Source organism: Magnolia sinica, chromosome 12 (assembly GCF_029962835.1).
Source record: "Magnolia sinica isolate HGM2019 chromosome 12, MsV1, whole genome shotgun sequence".
Lineage (NCBI taxonomy): Eukaryota > Viridiplantae > Streptophyta > Magnoliopsida > Magnoliales > Magnoliaceae > Magnolia > Magnolia sinica.
In genome coordinates, this window is record NC_080584.1 from 39,119,245 (window position 1) to 39,146,459 (window position 27,215).

The 27,215-nt window shown below is 41.1% G+C and overlaps 1 protein-coding gene across 1 annotated transcript in view; it reads right to left on the reverse strand.

Annotated features, from left to right (window-relative positions):
- LOC131221248 (conserved oligomeric Golgi complex subunit 1) overlaps positions 1–27,215 on the reverse strand; it is a 49,505-nt gene continuing 22,290 nt past the window's right edge. The window contains exons 3-6 of the mRNA XM_058216443.1: positions 5,126–5,430; positions 4,717–4,896; positions 2,257–2,437; positions 1–931 (exon numbers count right to left, since the gene is read on the reverse strand). Of these exons, the coding sequence (XP_058072426.1) occupies positions 803–931; positions 2,257–2,437; positions 4,717–4,896; positions 5,126–5,430 (795 nt within the window). The 3' untranslated portion in view covers positions 1–802. The remainder of the gene's footprint in view (positions 932–2,256; positions 2,438–4,716; positions 4,897–5,125; positions 5,431–27,215) is intronic.

Sequence of the window (27,215 nt, forward strand, 5' to 3'; positions counted from 1 at the left end):
TAAAAGCAAGCCAATTCAAATATTTAAACTAAATCAAATTAGTATCACATCAAAAACATTTTGAGCAAACTACTTTAATTAATGATGTCTAATTACAAAGTTTAAAACCACAAGTCACAATTGGGCCATGCCATAAACACATCACAGTGGGCCCCACGCATGTGTGTCATGCCATACACACATCATGTGGGCCATGCCATACACACATCACAGTGGGCCCCACGCAGTCCTTTATTGATTTTTTTCTTTCTTTTTCCATTCTTTTCTGAAGGATGCAATAAACAAGTTCTCCTTTATCAAAATCTAAGGCTTCAACATTGAGCATTGTTCAATTTCACTTTCTTTTCCCTTTTCCTCCATCTATGCTATAAAATAAACAAATAACCCAAAAATAAAATAAAAAATACACACAAGCGGGTAGGAACCTTGTGCTCATTTGATTTCACTAAACATGATTTCCCTGCAAGGTCCGCTATACACTGCATTACAAGGTTTTTCTTCAGCTCCCAAGAATCCTACATAGATGGCCGAAATAATCCTACACACCGTTGCTTTCTGGTTCCAGTTCCGAGAATCGATGGAAAGGAATAAACGAGAAGAACTCTCATTCTCATAGGCAGAGTATAAATCTGTTCTTGTCTACTGCACCATGAATCTGCAGACCATCTTGCCATCGAGTCTTCAAGCAGTAGCAGCTCTACAGCCTCTTCCCATTTATGAAAGGATAAATCGATATACTTGCTTCTGTAAACTATGGAGATCTTTCTCTTGGAAAGGAGAAAAATATGGCCCAGTCTGCAAATCAAGAGTCAGACCTGGCAGCCCCAGCTGTGAAAGACGACAACAGGCCTGCTGCCTGGATGGGTAGCATGTCGCCAAATGTTGACATGGACCCCAATCTCAATTTGCTCTCCCCAATTCGGCTGCCAACCTGTGATGGTCATTGGTGCAGAACACTGTTATTTGTCAATGGAAAGACGGTTAATAGGCTCAATCAACGGAATTGGGCACAATAAAAAATAGATTGTCTGGAGCCTGAAATCAAAACCCGTTTATGTGTTTGATTCTTAGCTCAAGGCCTTCTTGGGTTTGGACATGTAAACCCATTCAGTCTCCAGCAATATCAATTAGAACCAGGGCATCTTATCATGAATCACTAAGAGAAAAGCATTCGCTTTTCACCAAAATTTTCACAAAAAGTGATTATGTAAACACCATATGATATTTGATCAAACGGTTTGGATTTGGGACCACAATGAGAACCCCACTAGGAAACTACCGGGCATGGGGTAAGCTATCCCAGCAAGAAGCCAAAATCAGATAGCCGTCAAGTTCTCTCAACTTCTCATACAACAGAAATTTACTTTAAACTATTACACAACGAATCAGTCTTCTTGCTAAGAATGAAGAAGTTACCAACGCCATGTTCGGATGTATTTATTCCACAACAATAGGAATGAAAAGTTAATGATTAGGCAATGATCATTTCAATGAGCACTTTTGAAACAGGAATTCCATATTTAGGGGTCTTGTTTGGATAAGTGGAAATCCCATGATATTTGTGAGACAACGATCACCTATGGAAAAGTACCATGATTGTTTTGTGGAATCCTTCATTTTCTTTGCCATCCAAACATCTCAAACTGTCACATCAATGGAAAACCTTTTCCATATCCGCTGACTTTCATGGAATTGGTTATATCCAAACATGCCCTAACCACAAACAGAGGTCTTTCATTGCAATTTTCAAACATAAGCAAGAAATCCATGTGCTTCATTAGTGGTCTCTAATATGAGCAAGGAAAGAAATGATCCATTATCATTTAAACAAAATGAGAAAAAGATAATTTCTCAATAACATTCAAATGCAATGTTTTAAACCACTGGTCCAGCTGGTCAGACCATTGTAAAATTCTGATTTTAAACTCCATATTTTTTTAAAAAAGGAAAAAAGCTTGTGCAATTCCTATTACGTCTATTTTTTAGAAAGTACCGTGGGCATTGCTTTTAACCCCATATTTAATGTAGGCCCCAAAGTGAGCCCCATTACTGATGAAGCATGAACACAATAGTCTTTGCAGATCCAGATCCAGCTCAATGCTGGATTGGGCCTTAAAGCCCATTAGAATACCCTGCTATTCTAATAGCGATTTTGATTTTTGAGCATTATTTGATTTTAAACTATCGTTAGGTTACATTAAACAAGATACTTTGAACTTGAGAAAACCAATGAAGGAAAGACAACAAGAGGTGTACCTGGGTCATCCATGACTTCAACAAGGGCGTCGCAACCCCGAAGCTTGAAGTATCATCGAGCTCAAGCTTTTGAGATAGTTCCCCATTTGCATAGGCTTTCCAGGAGCTTCTAGAAGATATATCCTCCGAGGATGTAGAAAGAGCTGATGTAGATGCTCCTCTTGAAGACAGCGCAGGAGCACTGAACCAATTTTTTTAAAAGAAAAGTTGGCAACATTGAAGCTACAGTAATAAACCATCTATCTATATATATATATATATATACACACACACATATATACCGTATGCATTCGAAGTATACTTATTCTAAAATCTCGTATTGCGTATTAACTATTAACCAATCATTTCAACTAAGGTAATACCCGAACCTGCAATGCAAACCAATGCCCAGAAGTTCATACTTGACTCAGAAATTGGTCTATGGAATACCAAGTGGAAGTCAGCCCAAGCAAGGAGAAAATCAGTAGCTCAGTCAAGACAATAGAAGGTACTTGATAATGGGGAAGAAAATGTACAGCATGCAGTCAGTTTCTGATATTTGATAAGAAATCGCAGCTAACCTCTGTGATAATCTAACAGCAATTGCAGGGAAAAAGAACTCCCAACAATTAAACATTCAAGCCAATGAAAATTCTAAGCAACAATTGTCAGCCATTTTTTATTGGTAAGAAATGTTTTTCTCAAATAGAAAAGCCCGAGGGCCATTATTGAGCTAACACGTTAACAGACTAGGAGGGAAGAGACTCGAGGCTTCCACCCAACGAAGGCATTTTAAAAGGACATTCTAGCAATTTCCTTGTGGCTGTCTAGTGGTCAAGTGTCGACCATCTTTCTCTAACCAACCAACCTGCATCTCCATGGATCTTTCCCTCTCCTTAAAAACTACACATGAATGCTATCTTCTGACACTCTTTATCTCCTAACAAACAACACAAGTGCCTTACATGTACCAAATTGGCACATGTCAGATCCAGGTTGTCCATAGGGTGGTCCATATGGTGAATGCTCAGCCGAAAAGCCAGTTGGTCCATTTAGCAGGTGGGCCACACATACCCGAAGTGGACAGTTAAGAAAATGATAAGAGTCGTCTGCATGTGATGTGCATGTGTGATGGCCACCTGAGGAGTGCTATCCTGATTTTTAAGACGTCAAACATGCACTAATGGGATTGGCCATTATTTTCTGATCACTGTGATTTTCCTGGGACATATCCAGGATGAGGCCATTAGGATGAGCGGTTCAACACCATCTTCTAATGCCTATGCAAATGTAACACTGCACCTGCTGTTTGCTAGGGTAATTAAACATTCAATTCAGGACTAAACTGAGTCAGTGTGGCAGAGTTCAGAGTCAACTCAAAAAGCTTTCCTGAATGTTGGTACAGATTAAAAGCAGTTTGGCAAACAAAACCTGTTCTGCCATTGCATGCTATCATAGTATTGGGTCAGAATTTTAGACCCAGATCCCACCCATTAAAATTCAGGTCGGATCTGGGTTGGCCCAAGTCAAAAATAGCCAACCCATTTACTTAATGGTTCAGGTCAGAATTTTAGACCGAGATCCCACCCATTAAAATTCAGGTCATATTCTGGGATGGTCCAAGTCAAAAATAGCCAACCCATTTACTTGATGGTTCAGGTTCCAGTCAGGTATGGTAATTACAATTGAGTTCAAACACAAATAATGTTCCAAACAATCCAATTGGTGGTGGGTATCAATTTTGATGGTAAAGAATAAAATGACCAGATTCAATGAGTAAAATAAGAGGGTTATGGTAGTCCAATTAGTATGACAGTTAGTATATTCATCAACGACAATGGCCCATGATTTGCATAGTCCAAACTGTCACAAGTCGCAGAACGGTAATCATGTTTTAGAAAAAGGTGGTCAACGGCTGAACCATTGTTGTAGTCTAGACCAAAAGAAGGGGGTGAGGGGCCTTTTTCTTGGGTCTACGTTGGGTCCATTTTAGCATGGCCCAAATTCTACCCATTTAAAATTGTGTCTGGGTCAGGTTGATTTTGAGAGGACCCAGACCCGCCCCATGTGTTTGTATTTTGGACCCAAACCAACTAACTTTGGGTCAGGTCCAATGACCCATCGGGTCGACCCGACTGATTTACACCCCTAAGTTTCACTCAAGTATGGTCTACGATAGAGTGGAATGGCGAAACAGGATTTGCATAGCTGATCCAATTAGATAGGATAAAGGCATAGATGATGGTGATGATGATTAAAAGGTTGAGGTTGATGTTGATTGTTAACCTATGGTTTAGCTGAGGATATGGTCCTTGATAGAGTGGAATGCCGTACATGATCCATGTAGCCAACCCCAATTAGTTGGGATAAGGCTTGGATGATGATGATTTAAAGGTCAATGTTGCCGCTTTAAAAAAAAGTTAATGCTATACTAACTAAAAAGAAGATTGCTTTCAAAGAAATTACAGTAGGAACACTAACCTGATTGGAAGATATTTGAACCGTGGAACTGTAGAACATCTCAATATATTTGACTCAGTATTTGTAGGCAACTTTTGAACAGCATCGGTGTACATACGATTTAGTTGTACCAAGAATCCAAAGAGGACAGCATATCTGTTATATGATTGCTTCTCATTCTCCCAGAGGTATGGCTCATACCTGTTAATTTTGGAATATGGATTTAAAATATTGCCATCTGAAACAGTCACACCTAGATTTGAAAGAGTTGCAACCCTAGATTTGAAAGATTTGCAACCATGAATTGTGGAAATAACATACTGGTCCAGTTTAGATTATTATGTATACAATTTGGAAGAAAATGAGTGAAATGAAACTAATTTCAGAATCTCAAACTGCATTAAAAATGTATTAGTTAAAAGAAACTCACGTAGCCCAGTCTATCGGATCCAATTTCTGAGACAGGGTATGTATCATTCCCATGACACGCTCTCTACTAGCAGAGTTGGGCTGGACTTGAGAATGTTTCCGTCTGTAAGAAGACTTTAATAAAAAGCTTTTTGTTGGATCCTCTTGCACATTCGAATATGTACTGCCAAGGGACGAATCTTTACCCCCAGACAGAATGTCGACAGTGAATCGTAGGTCTAATAGCACTTGCAGAACTCCTTTTTCTGAAACCTGAGGTGTACGAGTCTCTACATTCGAAACGAAGGCAGCATAGATGCTGACTACCTACAAGATAACAAGAAAGTCAACACATGCAGATGATGTTCGAATCAATTGGAAGTGCTCTCAAGCCTACCATCTTGAGGTACCCATCTGTGTCCTAGTGAGGGAATAAATTACAAAACAAGTATCTACTTCAATTATCAGATACGACAATCTACACAGCTGTGTCATGCCTCAGTTAAAGATGAAATCATACATGGTCATTATCAACGAGTGTCAGTTCATTTCACCATGCAGATCAAATCAGCCAATGCTAGAAGATGTTTAACATAGATTTTATTATTATTATTATTATTATAAAGTTAGTAGTCTTCAGCGGTCACCAAGTGACGTTGAAGACTACTTCCCACCTGAGTTCCGTGGAGAAAATTGAATAAACTATATATGTACTATTTTCAATGTGTCGTTTTGTGAGAATTGAATGATATGAACTATTTTTTAAAAGCATTACATGACTTTTGTCCAACAATGAGTTTGGGCCTCTACAATGCCAGTCTATTATGCATACTTGTGTTCTGTAATGTTTTGCGATGTTACCTAAAACACTAAACCCCCCGCATTTTACGTTCTGGACTGATTGTTCCAGATTATGGGTCATTTGCAATCCAGATTGATATTTTTAGTGACCCAGAATTAGTGCTTTTTGTTCTTAATATTGATTACATTAATGAAGTTATATTTACAATGTAGAGATTAATACATTCATTTCTCTAGTTAGAATATGACACTAACCATGCGGGGTCTATAACAATAACATTCGTCATTTCATATGTAAATTAAAATATGAGTTCACATATAAAACTATATTACATACATAGTGTATATATTACATTCGTCATTTCATACGTAGCGTACTCGGTATTGGAGGAAGTATCATACCACGTACCCATTCCCGTACCATGTACCAAAGCGACCCACGATCCAATTAACTTTGATGTTTTGAGTTCTAAGTGTAATAATGTCTCTTTTAACATCTCCTAAAGTTAACATTGAAAAATTCCATCGTTTCCCAATTGTTTACAGCTTACCTCTTACTAAGATACATTCCTAGATACATGTGATATTTCCCATGCAATACCGATATGATTTTGTATCCTAAGGGTGTGATACATGGTCAGCAACAATAAATGAAACATTACCTTCAAGCTGTTGCTTCCAATGTGAGCGAGTGGGACACAATGGCAATATTTGTCCAACTAGAGAATGGTAAGCAGGTCACACTTAAATGGACAATCAAGCTCTTTTTCCTTTCACGTACATAATGGACGGCCAAACTTTCGGTCTAGATCTTCTTAAGAGTAATGATTTCACAGAACACGAAGGCCTATGGATCATGGACACACTTCATCCTAGATTCCCAAAATTTCTAACACAGTCCAAATCCAGCAATCAAATCACCTTCGGTATGTCTTCTCTAGTTAGTCTCCTAGTCTCCAATAGTCGTGCACCGAACACTCTCAACCCACCCAACGCCAACATGCACAACAACAGACATGATAGAACTCCAAAAGCCTACTCATCCTCCAAGCATCATTAACCAAGCATGCACCCTAAGAATTCATCTACGTGAATCCTGGACGACCAAGCTATTAGTATAGATCGTCTTAAAATTAATGATTCACTAGGAAAAAGAAAACATTGAATCCTAAAGCCGCGCACTTCGCTAGACTCCTGAAATTTCTAAAACATAGTGCAGATCTGGCACTCAGATCACCTCCAGTATATCTTCTTCGGTTAGCCTCCTCCTAATCCCCAATAGCCTATGCACCGAACAATCCTCACCCCCACCCAACATCACCATGCAAAGAACAATACCCAACAAAACTCCAAAACCCTCATCCTCCACACATTGTCAACCCAACATGCACCTTGACAACTCATCTACATGCCACCTATCTGCCATCACATCATCATCTAAGCCTTATCCCAACCAACTGAGATCGGCTACCTAATCTTGTTCCACAATTCCACTATATCAAGTGCCATAACTTCAGATAGACCATAGGAATGATGTCGCCTATCCTCAACCCCCAAAATATCTTCCTCATATCCCCACAAAGTTACCTATTTAGCCACCCCCCACCATATATTATATAAAGTAAAAACTAAAATCCATCAACCCACTAGAGGCCAAAACGCAAATCTCATACTCAAACATCACAAGGACCATCATGCCCTTTCAACCTATCAAAACTCCCACATCCCCTAATATTAAAGGCCCACATTCCCCTTCCAAACCTCTACGATAAATGCCCAACCGACTAACCTACTCTTAAATAACTTGCAATAGCACACCACGTTGAACCCATCCCAACCCCTCAATCCTCCCATTTCTGGCCCCTAATTTCCCTATCACACTCCTTTGAAAATGGTCCAACACAAACCACATACCTTGACCTTAAACACCAACAACCATCTCCCATCCCAAATGCCCCTCTCCATTACATGACCTGAGATACTCCCACAAAACTTCGTGAACTGACTATTTTGTCTCCTGGGAACCCAAAATCACAACACCTCTTCCTTTACTATTGTTGAAAACCAACCCCTACCACTCCAAACAATTTGTCCAAAGTACTAGCTAGCATCTGTTGATCCAAACTTCACCTTCAGAATGGATACTGAGGAAGTTAAACTTCAGGATGCGATTACCAGCGCAAGTCACATATACTGTTTCAAAAATCATGCTTGAAAAGAAATACTGCATGGACATATTGCAGAAGCTACACGGACCCAGGCCTCTGGGTTCCAACCAGCCGAACAATGGAACAAGGAGGATGCTTTTCCCGCCAGCTATTAGCTTCCTCTCCCAACATGATCCAAGCAACACAAATTCTCCCATCTAGTTTATTTTCGCAATGAAGAATCTCACATGGCATTTCCACAGAGCGGCATTTAGAGACCTTCACCATACTCTACTTGATCCTATATGTGAGCACCAGTCGGATACTGTTGCATTACTTGAGACCAGTGTTCGAAATATCAGTATTGCGCTACATATCCCATTCTTGGGATACAGATATGTATCGGTTATCGCATGGGATATATCAGTTGTATCGTGTGATGTATCGCTGTTGTTGGAAACATGGGGAAACATTGGGAAATTGGTTGAATTTTTCAATGAAACTTCAATGATTGTTAAAAAAGACATCAATACACACTTATAAATCAAAACATTACAAAAAAGCAAGTACACATAATATGTTTTCTTTGTATGAGGTCCTAATCTATGTGTTGTCTTATTGGATTGATGCAAGTATATTCAATGTTTATTCATATAATTTATAAATGTAAGAAAACATGTGGAATCACAAGCAATACATTCAAAGGCAAAAGAATAATCACTAGCTTAGGTTACATACATATTTGATTTGATGTTTAGACACAAAGATTGCAAACGATTTGCGAGAAATTGGGAAATTTCGATTCTTTTTTTTTCAATTTTCCGCAACTCGACGTATCTCCTCCAAATCTCGAAATCAAAGCTCGCAATCTATGTTTTTTCATGCAAAACATGAAAAATCATGGATTTCTAACAATTCGACACCAATTTAACATGATTTACAGAAAATAAAACAATCGAAATTTGAAAATGCTCACCAGATCGAACATGTGAGATGTATCACACTACTTGTGCGATTTGTATTGCACTGGGATACAAGATATATTGTGGGATATATCGGTCGATATCGTCGATATTTAAAACACTGCTTGAGACTCACCTCTCTGATATCCCTAAAGGAAGATGTATTCATATTCTTCATTCTCAAGCAACAAGACAATTTTTCTTCCAACAACAGGAGTTGCAGAAATATGGGTGATCTGGTTCAATGCAAAAATTTCTGTAGAGACCACCTCAATCTCCTCTACAGTAGTTCATGCAATCATCTCCTTGCAGCCCACCACACCACCATGACTACTATCTTGCATTTACAAGAACCCTTGCATCCAAACCTAGGAAGCCCTCTGAGTCAAATGCCATACATTGCACAAAATCTTACTTTTCCGTGACAGATCAGTGCTTGATTCTAATGCCATCGCTAGCTAGTCCAGAAAGTGTTGTGGTAAGAAAAACTCAGTAGAGCTTTGGTCAACCTGTAATGGCAATCCATGTTCCTTTCAGCAAAACTAACCCACCCACCAGTCCACCACAGATCTCATCCGAATCATTACCAGTCCTTCTAACGGTTCTCTTGCATGTCAATGTCAAAAGGTTACATGCCTCGAACATCATATCAGAAAATAGAACCGAAATCACTATGGAAATATCTTTCAATGACTCAACTCTCACAAAAACCAAATTGACCAAATTCAAACTTGTAAACTGAATATCACCACTTACACCAACAACATGACGTCCACTAGTATCGAATCCCAATGTAACTGGCTACAATTGGGCGACCAAATTACCAAATTCTTCCACTTATCCATACTTATAAGTAAAAATAAAAATAACATAGTAACCTAAGTACCTAACTAAACTTCTTAGAAGTTCTAATATGACCCACGATCGCACCATCATTGAAAAAAAATTTGCTAGCCATTTCTAATGACTCTACACAAGCTCCTATAATGGCCATACACCCCAAGAAGTTTGATCTATCCCAAATTTCTTAAGACCATTGGCTTCTGATGACAATGATGCCTTATTGGCCCGTGACACAAACCAGGAAATATATAATTGCCTCCATGATATCCACTCCCTCAAAGCTCCTTGGCTAAATGGATTCAAAAACATTTTTGGCACTTTATTGGTGGTTCCATGCAAAACATGGTGATTTTTTATTTTTATTTCTTTTTAAAAGGGCCATCTCCTTCAAGAACTATTTAAAAAAAAATATTGTTTTCATCCCCAAAGTTAGTAAGCAAGTGAAGTAGGCCAAATCCATTTATCTGATCTATTAATCTTTGCAACATGGGTGACAAAATCATCCCCAAGATAAGGGCTGCTAAATTACAACTTGTGATTTACAGACCCATCTCCACATCCCAAGTTGTGTTTGTTCCCAACCGTCAAATTCAGGATAACATCCTCATCATCCAAGAACTTGTTATCAATTTTAAGGAAAAGGCAGAGTAGGTGTGCTTAAAACCAGACATCGAAAAGGCCTTTGACAATGTACAATGGCCATTTCTTAGGAGCTGTCAATGCTCAAATGGGCTTTTCCCAAATGTGAATTGACCTCACCATGGAATGTGTAACATCCATATCCTTATCTGTCCCCATCAATGGGATTCATTCCAGTCTTTAACCCCTCCAGAGATCTCCATCAAGGAGACCCCCTCTCACCTTTCCCCTTCATCCTTTGAGTTGAAGCTCTCTTCCACTTACCAATAGGGATAACACCAAGGACATCTTGTCCCAGTCCATATCAGTTGCAGAGGCCTCAAAGTTTCACATTTATCATTTTTTTATCACATCCTCTTCTTCTCTCAAAACTCTCTTCCTAAATGTGTAACCACTTCCACCATCCTAGATGCATAAACACGTATGGAAAAGAGCATGATCCCTGTCCATTTCAAACAACTTTTAAGCCACAACTGCCTTAACGCCCACCATGTACCTCAGCCTCACTGTCAAATAAAGCTTGTACCAAACAAGAATTCCAATATGTAATTGAATTGGATCCAAACCTGACGGCAGTGCTGAGAAGCCAAACTCCTTTCTCCACTCAGATGCCTGACACTCATGAAATCTGTCCTTGCAAAACTACCCAAATTACCCCATGCCTGTATATAAACTCCCTTCTTCAACCATAAATGACATTGCAAAGCTCCAATGCAATTTCCTTTGGAAAACTACCCAAATCACCCCATGTCTGAATATAAACTCCCTGCTTCAACCATACATGAGATTGCATAGCTCCAATGCAATTTCCTTAGAAATCCATCCTTGCAAAACTACCCAAATCACCCCATGTCTGTATATAAGCTCCCTACTTCAACCATACATGAGATTGCAAAGCTCCAATGCAATTTCCTTTGGAACAGCAACATGGTCCTCCAAGGGAAACACGCTCTTAATTGGATAGCGATCAACAATCCAGTTTCCCTTGGAAGCCTTGGCATCAAACAACTCTCAAGTAAACACCTGTTCCGTCATGAAACTAAGATGGGGAGTTCTAAACTCTTGCAGATTGTGTGCTTGTCTAGATATGCCAGTATATGTGCAGAATGGGTATCATTGTTAATACGTGTATCTTCTACTTTAGGGCGTGTTTGGATAGTAAGTCGTTTTGCTTCAACTACTTATGCCTCAAGTAGCTGATCTCGGTTTCCACGTATTCAGCACATAAGTATTTTTGGTAAACAATATCCTTAATTCTAAAAGAATCCATAAATTACAACACATATAAATTAATTTTTGCAACATCACTTTTGATGTGGATCATCCATCATTTGGACCCACCTTTGATGTGGGGCCAATCTTTGATGTAGACAGTTCATTATGTTAGGCCCTTCTGGCCCTATATTCAGTGTGAACCGTCCATTGTATGGAGCCTACCTTCAATGTGGACCATCCACCTTGCAAGGCCCACCTTCAATGTGGGCTATCCATCATGTGGGGCCCACCTTGGATGTGGGCCATCGATTATGTCAGACATTGGATGTGGATTGTCCATCATGCAAACCTCACCTTTAATGTGGACCGTCCATCATGAGGAGCCCAACTTTGAAGTGGGTCGTCCATGCAAGGCCTGCCTTGCATGTGGGCCATTCATCATTAGCAGGCAACATTTGATGTGGACCCATTACGTGGGGCCCACCTTGATGTGGGCCAATCCATCATGTGGGGGCCCACCATTGATGTCAGTTGTCCATCATGTGGGGCCCACTATTGATGTTAATTATCTGTCATGTGGGACCTACCTTCAGTGTCCACCACCCATCATGTGAAGCCGACCTTTGGTGTGGAACATCCATTGTATGGGCCCCACCTTCGATGCAAGGGGCCACCTTTAATATGGACCATCCACCACATGGGGCCCACCTTGATGTTGGTTGTCCATCATGGGGAAACCACCTTCAACCCCTCTCTCAATCTCTCTCTCCCTTCAACAAAAGTTAAAAAAGCAGGATAATTTTTTCTAAAATCCACAAGTCATTACAAGGTGTTCAACAACTTTTAGATAGCATTTTACCAGACTAGCTTTTGTCACATAAGCTATTGATTCACTGTTGTCAATCAAATAAGTAGCTTATCAACGCATTCCCAAATGCGCCTTTCGTGTCCTTCAGGACATCGAATCTTTCATTCCCAAATGTGCCCTTAGTGTCCTTCAGGAGATCGTTTTTTAATTTTTATTTATTTATTTTTATTATATTTTATTTTGAACGGTGATGAATTTATTGGGAGCCTAAAGCAAAAATGAAGAGAAGAAAAGGAAGCTAACTACAACTCAAACCATAAATCAGAGAAATGGGCAATGGCTATAGAATTTGATGTTATCAACCATTTCGTTACAGTCAATTCAGCCCTACTGAAGACTTAAAAATATCCGCCCCATCCGATTTCTGAAACAGTAATTGTTCCTTCCTAACCAAATGCATCATATCACAACTAATAAACTAAGCTTCCAAACTCTCATCCTAATTTTTCATATACCTTAATGCAGGACGGAATTATCTAACCTAATATAATGCCATGAAATTAAAAGACTAATTAACTAGAGCAATACAACGATAAAATAAAGCTAATTTACTATAAATTCAGAAATTTCATATTCATGACATGTCCAAATCCAAGCTTAAGATAGCCCCACAAGTTTGATCTGGACAACATGCAGTAAGATCTGTTCAGTTTATGCATGATTAAGTATGATTCAAGACCTAGTAGATACATGGGACCCTCGTGAATCATCGTTATGGGAGATTATTTGATGTTAGGTGATCAGAAAAACCTCGTATCAATGGGATCTGTTAACGGTTGGGTACAAGCCCATGGCCCTCTTGGTTTTGGTTATGGACCTATAGTCCACAAGTTTCTTAGTGTTTCCTTCTTATTGTGTGTTTTAGGACTTCAAGACGAGCAAGACAATTGGTGGAGGTCATGAGAGGAATGGTTTGTATTAATTGGAAAGAGAAACAATAGGTGTGGTAGTGCTTCCTTCAAATTCGGCAATTCAATGGCATCGTCGTTTGGGACATCCATCTCTCCAAAATCTACACTCTCATCCCATCTCTTCCCAAGATGTCAAAGTTCGGGTGTGAAGCATGAGAGTTGAGTAAACATCATAGAGTTCATTTTCCGTCTAGAATTGATTCAAGAAGGGATGTTCCATTTAAATTAGTTCATAGTGGTGTGTGGGGATCGGCTCGAGTCCCAAGTTTCTTAGGTTTTAGATACTATGTTCTCTTTATTGATGATTACTCTAGGATAATGTGGTTATATCTAATAAAGCATAAGCCGGAAGTCTATCATGTATCTCAAAAAATTTATAATGAAATAAAGAAGTAATTTGGTGCAAAATTGTGCATGTTTAGGTCAAATAATGCCCTGAAATTTGTTCCAAAGGATTTTCAAACCTATTTACAAAGTCAAGGCATTATCCACTAGACCTCTTGTGCTTATACACCCCCAACAAAATGGGGTAGCTGAACGCAAGAACAGACATCTGGTGGAAGCAGTGTTCGAAGTATTGGTATTGCTACAAGTTTTGTAGGTTGGGGATACAAAAACAATATCAATATCGCTGATACCCAAAACATTGGGGAAACATGCAGAAAACAATGGAATTTCTTAGTGAAACTTCAAGAGAAGCTAAAATACACATTTGCATATTTAGAAAGTAAAAAATTGCAAAAAGAATGCATATACAATAAGTTCCCATTTAATAGGGACCTAAAAGTGTGTTGTTGTAAGAAATCAGTTCAATAGTAACAAATTCTAATAGATAATGGGCATAAGGAGGAGAATACACGCGGATAAATGAAAGGAACAAATGATTATGGGAGGGATTACTCGTCTTCCTAATCTTCCACCAAAATGAGTTTATATAATACAAATGTAGGTACCATACAATAACTAAGGCATGTAAAAGTAAATGAATTCAAAAAACATACCTAACTGGCTATCCATCCAACCATCCATCCATCCCATTATTTCCTATAATATATATACATCCATCCATGATCCATCCATCCATCCATAGATATACACTATACACACATACAAAAATGCATTTCATCATACAACCATGTGCCCGTAAAAAGTTTCAAACTAGAATTTTTTTAATAAACGGATTTTTGGCAATATCAATACAGTGGCGATATTACAAAGATATCGCTGATATACTGGCAATACAAGTAACACGTGGAATTTACATAATCGAAAACATTGGTGATACAAGTGACACTTGGAATTTACACAATCGAAAATATTGGCGATATCGATACATTGGCAATACTTAGAGATATATTGCGGATACCTGAAATTTCTGATACCATCAGTGTTATCAATATCACTACTAGTGTCATCGGTATCACTGAGCTGGAGATACAGATAAAATTAGGGATATTACCATAATATCGGGGATACTCCAAACAATGGAAGTGACCTGAGCCTTGTTACTAGGAATGATTTCACATAGACTCATTACAAAAAAAGGAGAAAAGACCAAGCATTACAGACCATTCATTTTCAATCCACACAGTCAGCAACTACACCTACTGAGGTTCTTTGTTCTTTTGAGTCTCCTGGGGTTGCAAATGATCTTTCTATTGCGGTCCAGAAGGATAAGCATTCTTACGTTACTCATCCTACTTCCAACTTTGTCACTTTCACTTATTTATTCACAAATTATCATAAGTTTGCCCTTAGCTTAGTCTGTCTGTTATATCCATTCCTGAATCATTCCAAGAGGCATTTTCCAATGAAAAGTGGAAACAAGGTATGGATGAAGAGATGAAAGCCATGTACTCCAATGATACTTGGAAACTAACTAATCTTCCTTCAGGTAAGACTCTAGACTAGTGTAAATGGGAGTATATAGTTAAGTTCCTATCAGATAGGTCAATTGATCATTATAAAGTTGTCGAGTTGATTTGGGTCTCATAGAAAATATCTCCAAGCTATCAGATATCTGTTATATCCATTTCAAAGATACCCTTAACTCTACTCAAAGGGACTAGCCTCGAGTTGATTTGGGTCTCATAGACAATATCTCCAAGCTGTCTCAAAAGGAGGGTAATTAGCTCATCTGACTTGTTGCCATCCCTGAGATTGAATTAGCCATCAAATCTGCTAACCCAAATAAGGCACCCGGACATGATAGCTTTGATGCCCATTTTTATAAAGTTTGTTGGCCAATTATTGGGAAGGATAACTCTGCTGCCGTGATCAGTTTCTTTAACTTAGCCAAAATGCTTGAGCAGCTCAACAATACCCTTATTGCTCTAATCCCCAAAATAGACAATACTGAAACTCCCAATGACTTTCGGCCAATCTCTTCGACCAATGAGATTTACAAAATCATATCCCGAATTATGGTCAACAGAATGAAAGTTATTGTGCCATCCATTGTTAGTCAAACTCAATCTGCTTTCATTCCTAGGCGCAATATCTCCAACAATATTTTGCTTAGCCGTGACCTCATTCATAATTGACCTTGATGGAGGTTCGCCTAGAATGTGTGCAAAAATTGATCTTAAGAAGGCTTTTGACTCCATTAGATGGGATTTCATCATAGAAGCCCTCAAAGTCCTAAATTTTCCTAATACTTGGATTAATTGGATCTTTGCCGCTATATCCACCCCCTCATTTTCAATTATCATCAATGGGGAGGCTTGCGGCTTTTTCAAAAGCAACAAAGGTATCAGGCAAGGAGACCCTCTCTCTCCTTTCCTCTTTACGATTGTCATGAAGATGTTCTTGGCTCTATTGGAAAAATGCTATGAAAATGGATTAATTGGTACTCCCTTCAATGTTGGGTGTTTATCCATGTACCATCTCCTGTTCGCAGATGACTTGATGATTTTCTCTAGTACTAACCCGCACTATGCTTATAATCAAAGAAATTTCTTCCACAGCCTTGCAGAAAACTCGGGCCTTCAAGTTATCTTCATAGGAGTGTTTTAATTATCTCTGGTTGCTACACTTGCAGAGACGAAATTAAAAGTATCATTTGCATGAGTGAAGGAAAGCTCCCTATAAGATACCTTAGAGTTCCTCTCTTCTCAACTAGGTTCCATATTTCGGATTGTCAACCGTTGCTTGATAGCCTTAATAGGAAGCTTGGTGGCTAGAAAGCTTCCCTCCTCTTCTTTGCAGGTTAGATTGGAGCTAATTAAATCCACTCCTTCTAATCTTCATATCTATTGGTCCCATGCCTTCTTACTCCCTAAAGTTTTAACCACATTATTGAAAGGCACATCAGAAACTTTCTTTGGGGTTTTTCGACTTTCCATACCATTAGTTGGGAGCAGATCTGCAAACCTAAAGATGAAGGCGGCTTTGGCACTACCCCGCTAGACATTACTGCCAAAGCTCATCTTATCAAACAACTTTGGAAAATTATCCGCAAAGAAGACAACCTTTGGGTCAAATGGGTCCATGAAAAATATATTAGCACTAAATCCATCCGAAGCATTCAAATGCCTCTAATGCTTCATTGGCATGGTATTGCATTCTCAGTGTTCGTGGTATTGCTAAGTGTCACACCAGATTTCTGGTAGGTAAAGGGCAATCTAAGGACTTTTGGTTTGATCCTTTGTTAGGAGATTAGAATTTTTTATCGCATGGGAGCTTTGGTCATTCAAGGCCTTGGCCTCTGAACTAACTTCCCTATCAGTTTCCTAATCCAAGAAATTGAATGGCAATTTTGTAAGTGTCCCAATTTGTAAATGATGTGTGCTAGTGAGTCTTAAGTCAATTGAGCCCCCATTGGAAGACGTTGGAAGACTGAAGAATTGAAGACTTACAGCATCAACGCTCGAAGACACAAGTAAATTAAAGTGCCTTGGTGAAACTAGCCCTAGACCCCTTAAGTTCCAAAACAACCTACCTCTAGATGATCCTTCCCTTAATAGGAAAACACCTGATTGATTGTCTCAACCCTTGGGATTTATCTTGAACAAGATTAGCTAGGCTTTAGAGGTATTCCAGGGTTTTTCGGTTCGACCTGGACCATTTTCGATCCAACCTAAAATGACCAGTCCAATAGCTAACTAAAAACTCTGTGCATTTTCAGTCCAAGCAATTGAACTTTCAGTTCAACTCAGTCCCACCGAAGTTGCAAATTCGGTCCAACTGAAATCGGGTAAAACTGTTCAGCAAGCAAACTGGAAAATTCTGTGAAATGTCGATCGAATCGATGGTCCAATCGACAATTTCGATTCGAGTTTGATCGATTCAGTCGAACTAGCCATTATAGATCCATTTGTGCTTTTTCTCTATAAATATGGCACTCAGACCTTTGCAAAAATGGATTTTTCATGGTTTTAGAGGCCCTAGGTACGTAACTCCTATCCATTGCTCCTAGGCTCTAATCCACGGAGTTCATGTCATCTTCTTTGTGATTCATCACTCTATATGAGCATTCTAAGTTCACCTTTGAAGATGTACATGTTCTCTTGCATTCTTTAGAGGTTAGACATTAATCATATAGGTAAATCCTTATGTTTATCATTCTCTAGAATCCCCATCTAAGTGAATTCCCAATTGGAACCATCCCATTAGTTGTAGGAGATTCAACCACCCATCTCTCCTATTACCTTAGCATCCCCATAGGTACATTGCAAGGTAGCTGATCAAAGGAGCTAAAGAAGATCCATCTCAAAGATCGAGAGAGCTGAAGAGAAGTCGATTCAAGTGTGAAGACACATCTCTACAAAAACACTATCAACGGGGCTCATCCAAACTAGCAAGAGTTTATTTGAGAGTCCATCAAGTTTGATACCCAAACTCAGCCTCTGACAGGAGTATACGTAGGTCCTTGTGGAGGACCACCACCAACACAGGTGTGTACGTGTAATTCCTTGTGTATGACCACAAAGGTTACTAGTAAGGCTATAGAAAACCCTTGAAGTCTCTGAGGGAGCCACCAACACGGGTGCGTACATGTAGGTTATTAGCTAGCCTATAGAAAACCATTAAAGTCTCTGAAGTAGCCACCAACACGAGTGTGTACGTGTAGATTCTTGTGTAGGACCGCCACCAACACAGGTGTGTACGTGTAGGTCCTTGTGTATGATCGCCTCTGGTGGGAATTTACGTAGGTCCTTGTGTAGGACCGTATCGGTTCTTGGTTAGCCTATAGAAGACCTTGTGAGTCTTCGAGGGAGCCATTGACACGGGTGCGTACATGTAGGTTTGTGGTGAACCCATTGAAAACCATTATAAAGGTTAATGGTGAACCTATAGAAAACCATTGAGATAGTGAAATCCGATAAATTCAAGTTTGAGTGCGTCAGCCGGGAGTAGAGTAGGTAGTTAACCGAAGCATTATACATTCTTGTGTTTACAATTGTTTGTGGATGCAATTCTATTTATTCTTGTGAACGATTTGTTTATATGAATGTATGAAATAGATTGTATGTTAGGTACTTATATTAGAGCACGCACAATTAGTATTTCCCTATCTCACATCATAGACTTGTTGCACATATAGTTGTATTCTTTACACATTTAGCCTTGTGGCTTAAATTGATTTAATTGGAAGAACTTTTAAGTGGTCCTAATTCTCCGGTATCATGTTAGATAATCCACGCAATTACATATCCCAATTCTCCTGCTTTGGCCCAACTCTTACAAGAAATTAGATTGTGCCAAATTGTTTCAGTCGATGACAAGATCATTTGAACTCTTTCCCCAATTGGTGCCCTTACTTTCACCTCTACTGTGAAGGCCTGCAGATCCACCCACCCAAGCCCACCTTGCAGTGATTTCCTTTGGTCCAATGGTTCCATTCCTAGACACTCCATTATGGCTTAGATGGTATTTCTAGGGATGCTCAAAATTAAAACCTACTTTCTAGTCTCAATATTATAAATGATATTGCATGTGTTTTCTGTCGACATGGTATTGAATCTATTAATCATTTATTCTTCTCTTGCGGGCTCATTAGTTGGATATGGAAGAATTTGCACTCTAAGCTTTTTATTCCTTTTGTTCACCAACCTGAAAGTCTTCAATCAGTTTCCAATTTTGTGGAAAATGTTAATAATCAAGTTTTTACTTCTCTCAACAGGTTCTCTTTCCCCACCTTCGCATGGCATATTTGGAGAGAGAAACAATCATAGTTTTAATTCCAAATATACCCCAAAGGAAACCATCATTAGGAATATTGTTTCAAGTCTGAGAGCTAGAGTTTCCTTCTTATTTGGGCCTTCTATTGCAGCTAAGGCTCCCAATGCTATATTTGCAACCTGGGACTTCCCTACCACCTATGCCATTTTGCACCCTCCTACTTGCCATGTGATTCCGTTGCACCGACCTACTTCTTGCTAGACTCTTAACTATGTTGAGATCTCAAGAACTAGAGTTGGTCTCATTTGCTTAACCACCTCCACCCCCCCCTTGCGCGTCCAATTTGGGGCATAGTCTCTGATTCTGGCATGCAAGGGACGCTGGATAAGTGCCTTCAAACCTCTGCCCAAGATAGCTAATTTTCACTCTATTAATGTTGCAAGTGCTTGCATCTTGGTCCACAATCGTCAAAGTCTTCCAAGTATCACGGATCCTCTATCCTCCTCTTGGGAGACGTGCCTTTTTGCCCAGAGTTTGCACTAGTATATTACTGCTTCCAATAGCCATGTCGGGATTACATCTGGGCACTTTTGTACAGCGCATTCAAAGCTTGTTGTGGTCTCTATGTACTCCTCTCCTCGCTTCATCACTGAGGTAGAGATCTTTGATTTGCTGTGATGCCTAGCTCAAGCTATGCATTCTCCTTTCCCCTTATGGTCTTCTGCCCTCTATTCCATCTTCTATTTTTTGTTTTTTTCTTTTCTTTTCTTTTGCTCCCCTGCACCTAGGGTGCGGGTTGCTTCTTTTTCCTTTTTCCTTGGGGTTCGCCCCGCTTGTTGTATCTTTTCAAGCTCTGCCCTGGGTAAGTAATAAGATAATATTCCTCGCTTGCTTTCCCTATATATATATATATATATATATATATATAAAGGATAACTGCATTCATTAGAGAAGGAAAAGATACAAAAAGGGAAGAGAATCTGCTGAGATAGCAAAAAACTAGCAACTTAAGAAAAGTAAATCAACATCCTTAAGACCGATTACAATGCCCGCCCATTCAAAAATCAGATTTTTAGCTTTGGACCAGACAGTATGAACCGAAGCAGCTTTGTCATTGAAACACCTATCGTTTCTTTCCTCCCAGATTGACCACCAGATGGCGAGGATAGCCAACCTCCAAATGTGAGACTTGGCTTTTCCTATCTTGACCCCATGTCAGGTCGAAAGCAAATAGCAGGCTGACAATGGATTACACCAGTTAATATTAAAACGGCCAAAAAATTCAGCCCAGATTAGCGAGACAAAAGGGTAGTGGATGAGGAGGTGATCCACAAATTCCTCCTCTTTCATGCAACATAGGCATATGTTAACGATCTGCATGCCCCTTTTCTTCAGATTATCAATCGTAAGGATTCTGTTTTTTCCTACAAGCCAGCCAAAACAAATGAATTTGGGAGGGGCAACGTACTTCCAAATGATCAGGGCGGAGGGAACCGAAGAATTTGAAGGAGGGGATAGTTGTGCGTAGAAGGAGCAAACCAAAAGGACTCCTCTTTTATCCGGAGACCATATCAGCTTATCGGGAGAGGAGAGGTCTGGAGCAGCTTTGGAGATGAGGCCAAGAAGATCGACGAACTCGGAGATCTCCCAGTCATGAAGGTTCCTGGCGCATTTGACGTCCCAAACAACATTCTCGTTCGTGATGGATTAGCAGCTGGCAATAGGAATATTTTTGCGCAGAGACAAATGATGTGTTTGGAAATCGTAACATCAAAGGCGAATCACCTATCCAGGAGTCTTCCTAGAAACGAATGGAAAGGCCGTTACCCAACTCAAAGGTTATGCTATTGAGGAAGTCCTTTTTAGAACGCAGAATTCCTTTCCATAAGGCGGAGGCCCTATAAGCTGTGGAATCTTTGGTCCACCAGCCACCTCGGGAGCAGCCATATTTGCCTTTTATTATATTGTTCCAGAGGGAACCACCTTCAGTACCCAATCTCCAGATCCACTTGCCAAGGAGGGCTTTATTCATAATCTTCAGATTTTTTATGCTAGCTCCTCCTTGTTGGAAATACTTGCAGACCTCCTGCCAGTCAAGCAAATGGAATTTTTTCTGATTGTCCTTACCACACCACATGAAGTCACGTCTCAGCTTATCAATGGTCGACAGCACCGAGGGAGGGCATCTGTAGAGGGACATAATGTGGGGAGATTAGACAAAGCTGCCTCGATAAGGGTCAGACGAACCCCTATCGATAGATATTTGCACTTCCATCTCGCAAGAAATTTCTGGAATTTAACAATGATCTTGTCCCACATCAATTTCGGAGGGATACAGACAGCGAGGGGAAGCCCCACGAAAGATGAGGGGAGAGAGGCAGAATGGCAGCCGATAAGATCTGCATAACTGGAGGTTTTCGCATCCGAAAGGTTAACTCCAAAGAGTTTAGACTTGGCCAGATTAATTCTCAATCCTGAGACTGCCTCGAAGCATCGAATAGTAGTATGAAGGTTTTCGATGTAATCCTGGGATGCCATGGATATAATGAGTGTCGTCGGCGAACTGGATATGCGAAATAGGAGGAGACACCCCGGGCATCTTGATGCCACAGAGTATGCCTGTCTCCTGACCTCTAAGCAGCATTTTGGAAAGGGCTTCACCAATGAGAAGGAATAGGAGCGGGGATACGGGGTCACCCTGCCGAAGCCCTCTGGAACTGTTAAAGAAAACAGTAGGGGTGCCGTTTAGAAGGATAGAGAAGTGAGCCAATATGACGCATTCTCTGATCCATTTTCTCCATTTCTCGCCAAAAACCATGTGGCCTAACATGTATTCCAGAAAACCCCAATCTACGTGATCGTAAGCCTTTTCAATATCCAATTTACACAGAACTGCTTTTTCACCAGATTTGTGACAGGAATGTAGGACTTCGTTGGCTATGAGAGCACAGTCTACGATCTATCTACCCCTAATGAAGGCACTCTGATTCTCCGAAATGAGCTTCCCCATAACCTTTGATAGACGGGAAGAAAGCACCTTGGCAAGAATTTTGTAAGGACCCCTATCAGACTGATGGGTCTAAATTTAGAAAAAGAATTAGCTCCTGCCACCTTGGGGATAAGGGCAATGAAGGACGCTCCTAACCCTTTAGACAATCTGCCTCCATTGTGGAATTTGGCTATGAATTCCATGACTTCTACTCGGATGATGTCCTAGAATGCTTGGAAGAAAGCCATGGGGTAGCTGTCCAGGCCTGGAGCTTTATCTCTGCCCAGCAAATTGACTGCCAATTTCACCTCGTCCTACGAGAAAGGAATCTCCAGGAGGGAAGCTTCCATCGAGTCAAGCGATTGGAATTGAATGCGATCGAGGCGAGGCCTGGACCAACCTTCAGAGGATAGGAGGGATTTGAAGTGATGAATGGCATGATCTGCTATCTCCTTTCTGTCCTCTATACGGTCGCCATCCACTGTGATGCTGAAAATGGCCTTGGCACGGACACACATATTGGCAATGTTGTGGAAGAATTTGGTGTTTTTGTCACCCTCATTGATCCATCTCACTCTAGATTTTAGCTTTCAAGATGTTTCATCTTGCAGCGCCCTAGCCGATATGTCTTGGATAATCTGAATACGTCTACCCAGAGCTTGAATCGACATCGAGGAACCCTCGGCGTCCGAATCAATCCGCTGGAGTTCCAATAGAAATGCAGTCATTTCAGCTTCTCTCTTGACCAACTCGCATGCTTTCCACTCCTTCAGCTTCTCTTTTAGAAGTCTTGAGCTTGCATAAGAGTTTGTGACCAGCAAACCCTTCAACCTAGAAAGAGGACCACCATTCCGCTACTCTTTAGTTGAAGCCATCGAGAGTGATCCAGGAGGAATTGAATCTGAAAGGTTTTGGGCCCCAACTATCATCTTCCAGCATCAATAAGATCGAGCAGTGGTCCAAGGTAGTTCTGGGAAGAGCCACCTGAGATGCCGAGGGAAAAGCCTCTAGCTAATCGGTAGATAAAATGAATCTGTCGAGCCTGGATTGGATGGGATGAAGGCGCCTGTTAGTCCAGGTGAACTTGGCCCTTGAGAGGGGAAGATCGACCAGTTCGTGGGACTGGATCCAGTTGGAGAAGTCCTCCATAGCTGAAGAAACTCTTCTCTGCCTAGAATGCTCCTTCGCGAATCTGATAATATTAAAATCGCCTACAAAGCAACACGGGCCTGAGAAGGATTGTTTAATAGAAGTCAGCTCATCCCAAAATGTTGGTCTATTGGACCATAAACCACCGAGATCAAACAACAGAAGCAAGAAAACTTATCTTTTAGAGCAATTGAAACCGAGAAGTCACCAACAAAGGAGGACTGAAGGTCCCATTTGGAAGATTTCCAGGCTATAATAATGCCGCCAAAACTTCCCGAGTTGTTGAGGGTGACCCACTTAGCGTCCTTTGCATTCCACAGAGAAGCTAGAAGAGAGTCTTTGAATAAGGGAACCTTAGTTTCCTGAAGGCATAAAACGTCCGGATTTCTACGGCTAATTGAATCTTTAATCAGGCACCTCTTCTGTTTGGAGCCCACCCCCCCCCAAGAAAGGATTCTCATTGGGGCACTGATCTTCCCCGGGATCCCTGTCTTCCTTGCCTCATTATGGAGGCTGACAGAAGACCTGGGCTTGGTTGTAGCCTCTGAAGTTCCCGATTCTTGGTGGTCCTTGGGATGGGTCTCGTTGGAGTGCGATGAGGGGGCATGGGTCTTCCTCTGTTTTCGATACATTAAAAGAGGGCGTTGTAATCTTCGGGTCTGTCCCCAAACGTCAGTCCAAGCGACCTACCAACGCGTCCCACAGCATCTCTAATCCATTTCTTGTTTTGTAGGGAGTCGATCTTTTCTTCCCTACTTTTGTCTGCAACTGTAATCATATTTGAATCTGAGGGTTCCTGTTGCTGATGGGAGAAGTTAGCACGCATCTACAGGGGTTCGGCAACAATCACATTGTCATGGAGATCTTCCTGGAAAAGGGTAATGGGCCCCATATCTGCCCAGTCTCGAGATTGAGGGATGGAGTTGGGAGGGGATGTGGGAAGGGATGATAAAGCTTAAGACTCAGAGAATCGGTTGTCGATGTCCTCGGTTCTAGAGGCGACTTCACCCATAACATAGGAGGTATGCATCCTGTGTATCTAGAGTGAAGAGGCCTAAAGCAGGGCTTGCGAAATTGCTTAGGGTTGATCGAGTGGGTTATTAGGGAGAGATGGTTTTAGGAATCAGAAGGAGAGGTTGGGATTCAGGAATGGGACAGGCCGGGATTAGATATGAGTGATGACTGAGGGACCGAGAAGAATCCAGACTCGAATCGCAGGCAAGGCCCGTGCGTGATTCTACTCTCACAGAAGCTAAAGGAGAGGTAAGGTGTTGAGAATCGGCAGTGATTTCGGAAGATCTGGTATAGGAAGCGTCTTCTGGAGATCTCTCCACGTGTCGGCATCCTAAGTAGAGAGTGCCATCAGACCTCAGGCGTCTCAAGAGGTTATGATGGGAGTGGATACGTGTCATGCCTGGAGCCGCGCACAAAGGCTTCTCCGTCGGAACATTAATTGAGGGACTCTCTCGTCGAGGTCTCGATTTTGAAAATGAGGCACGTGAAGGCTTAATCGACATCTGGGGTTGACGCGAAGTGTCTCGAGATTCATGGGTGTCAGAGGCCAGAGGCGAATCGTCTAGGATTGTGCCACCTGTGTCTTCAAGAGCTTGGGTTGAGGCTCTATCTACGATGGGGCCAGGGATTCTGATAGACGCCACGCCCTAAGGTCCGCGAGAGTTTGGGTTTTGTGCTCCTTCACTGTTCTGCTTTGTCTGAAACTGAGCCGGAGGCGAAGCTTCTTTCGCCCTCCATAGATCTCCCCACCTGAAATACACCATATCGGGCATCTCCGCCCGCAACGGGAGGAAAATTTGACGATTGTCAATGTTAACTGACAAATAGGGGGGTAGGGGGAAGCCCTTCTTTCTTCTCACTCGAACTCTGATAACACCAAGTTCTTCCCCCCAGCTTCGTCTTCAAATCGAGCTCGAGAAGGGAGCCTAAGCATTTCGCGGCCGAGATAAAGAAGTCATCGTTCCAACATTCCAGAGGGATGCCCCAAATGAGGACCCACATATTTTCCATCCCAAAGAGGGAGTAATCTTCCCAGGACATGACTCTTGTTCCGAATGAAGGTGGCCCGCCATGGTTAACATTTCATGATTGATCCCCGGACATACCTTTACCACAAATCGTTGTGGCCTATGGGTTTGATGGTGTAATTACCGGGGTGGAAGCTGGTGCATTCTTTAATCCAGTCTTTGACTTGTGAGCGCGTTGCTCCATTTGTTGTGATAATCACCATAGTACCCTGAAGCTCAGCTCTAGCTCAATTGAAACTATTCTGGCTAACCGAGATGGTGAAATCCTGTTGTACGAAGTAATGGTTCTCTTTGGCTTTACCGAACGAGGCATTGTCTACCCTATCGGATTGAGATTGGATTTGAGGATGCTCCAAGGGGGACGATTTATGAAGGAGAATAGCATCTCTAAAAGAGAGATCGTCCGAGCGCGTGGAAAGGGGGATCGAAGTGTGTGAAGAAGGTTGCTTAAGGGGCTCGGAACTGGCCGTCTTATGGTTCTGGTCCGTGTTTCGATCCAAATCTCGCACGTTGGACGAGCATCGGAACACCACCATATTTGACTCCGTGGAGCATTTCAATTGCTCTGGCAAGCTCTAATTCAGAACTCATTCGGACCAGAGAGAAGCCCCGATAGCAACCGCTCTCCCGATCTCTCGGCATAACGACGTCCATGACCGCGCCTACTCGCCCGAACCCTAGAAATGTTAATAGGGAGCCAACCTTCTGGGTATCCCCTAACAAATAATGTAGGATAGGAATATCTACTCCTCGCGGATGAAGACGAGGAGATGCGCTTTGGATGGGAAACCTGGCTCCACTTGATACCCCCATGGTCGTCTAGGTCTGCATTGTCTTCGTCATCTGGAGTACATGTAACGACTGCCACTTTACCTTTGAGACGTCTTTACCTATATATATATATATATATATATATATATATATATATTCAATTTTTTTGTTAGGCTTCACTCTGTTTTTAAGCTTCGATGTGTTAAAGTTGTGGGAATGAAATCTTTAGCCTCCCTAGAATCAATGTAGAACAATGTTAGAGGAGAAGTTAGTCACCATGCTATTTCTAGGATGCAGACTTCTGCACTTTCAAACAGATCAGCTCTTGTTGTTGGGCCCAAGCCATCTCAAGGTGGAACACCAAGACAGTCACAATCCTTAGAAACAATGATAAAAATAACTCATCTGCCACATTGTGGCAGCCACCACCATGTTTGTAAGCATTGTTAGATTCTTTATCCTCACATCCCAAGCCTAATTACATTGAGCAAGCAGTCGGGTATTTCTGCTAACCATGCATTCTAATCCCACTCCAATCTTTCCACCTCCAGGATATGGCTGGTAAAGAAATTAACTTCCTTTTGTATTCTAGTTCCTCAAGTCACCGTCAAACTCATAGATGGATCATTTTCCATAGCATACGGGAAAAGAA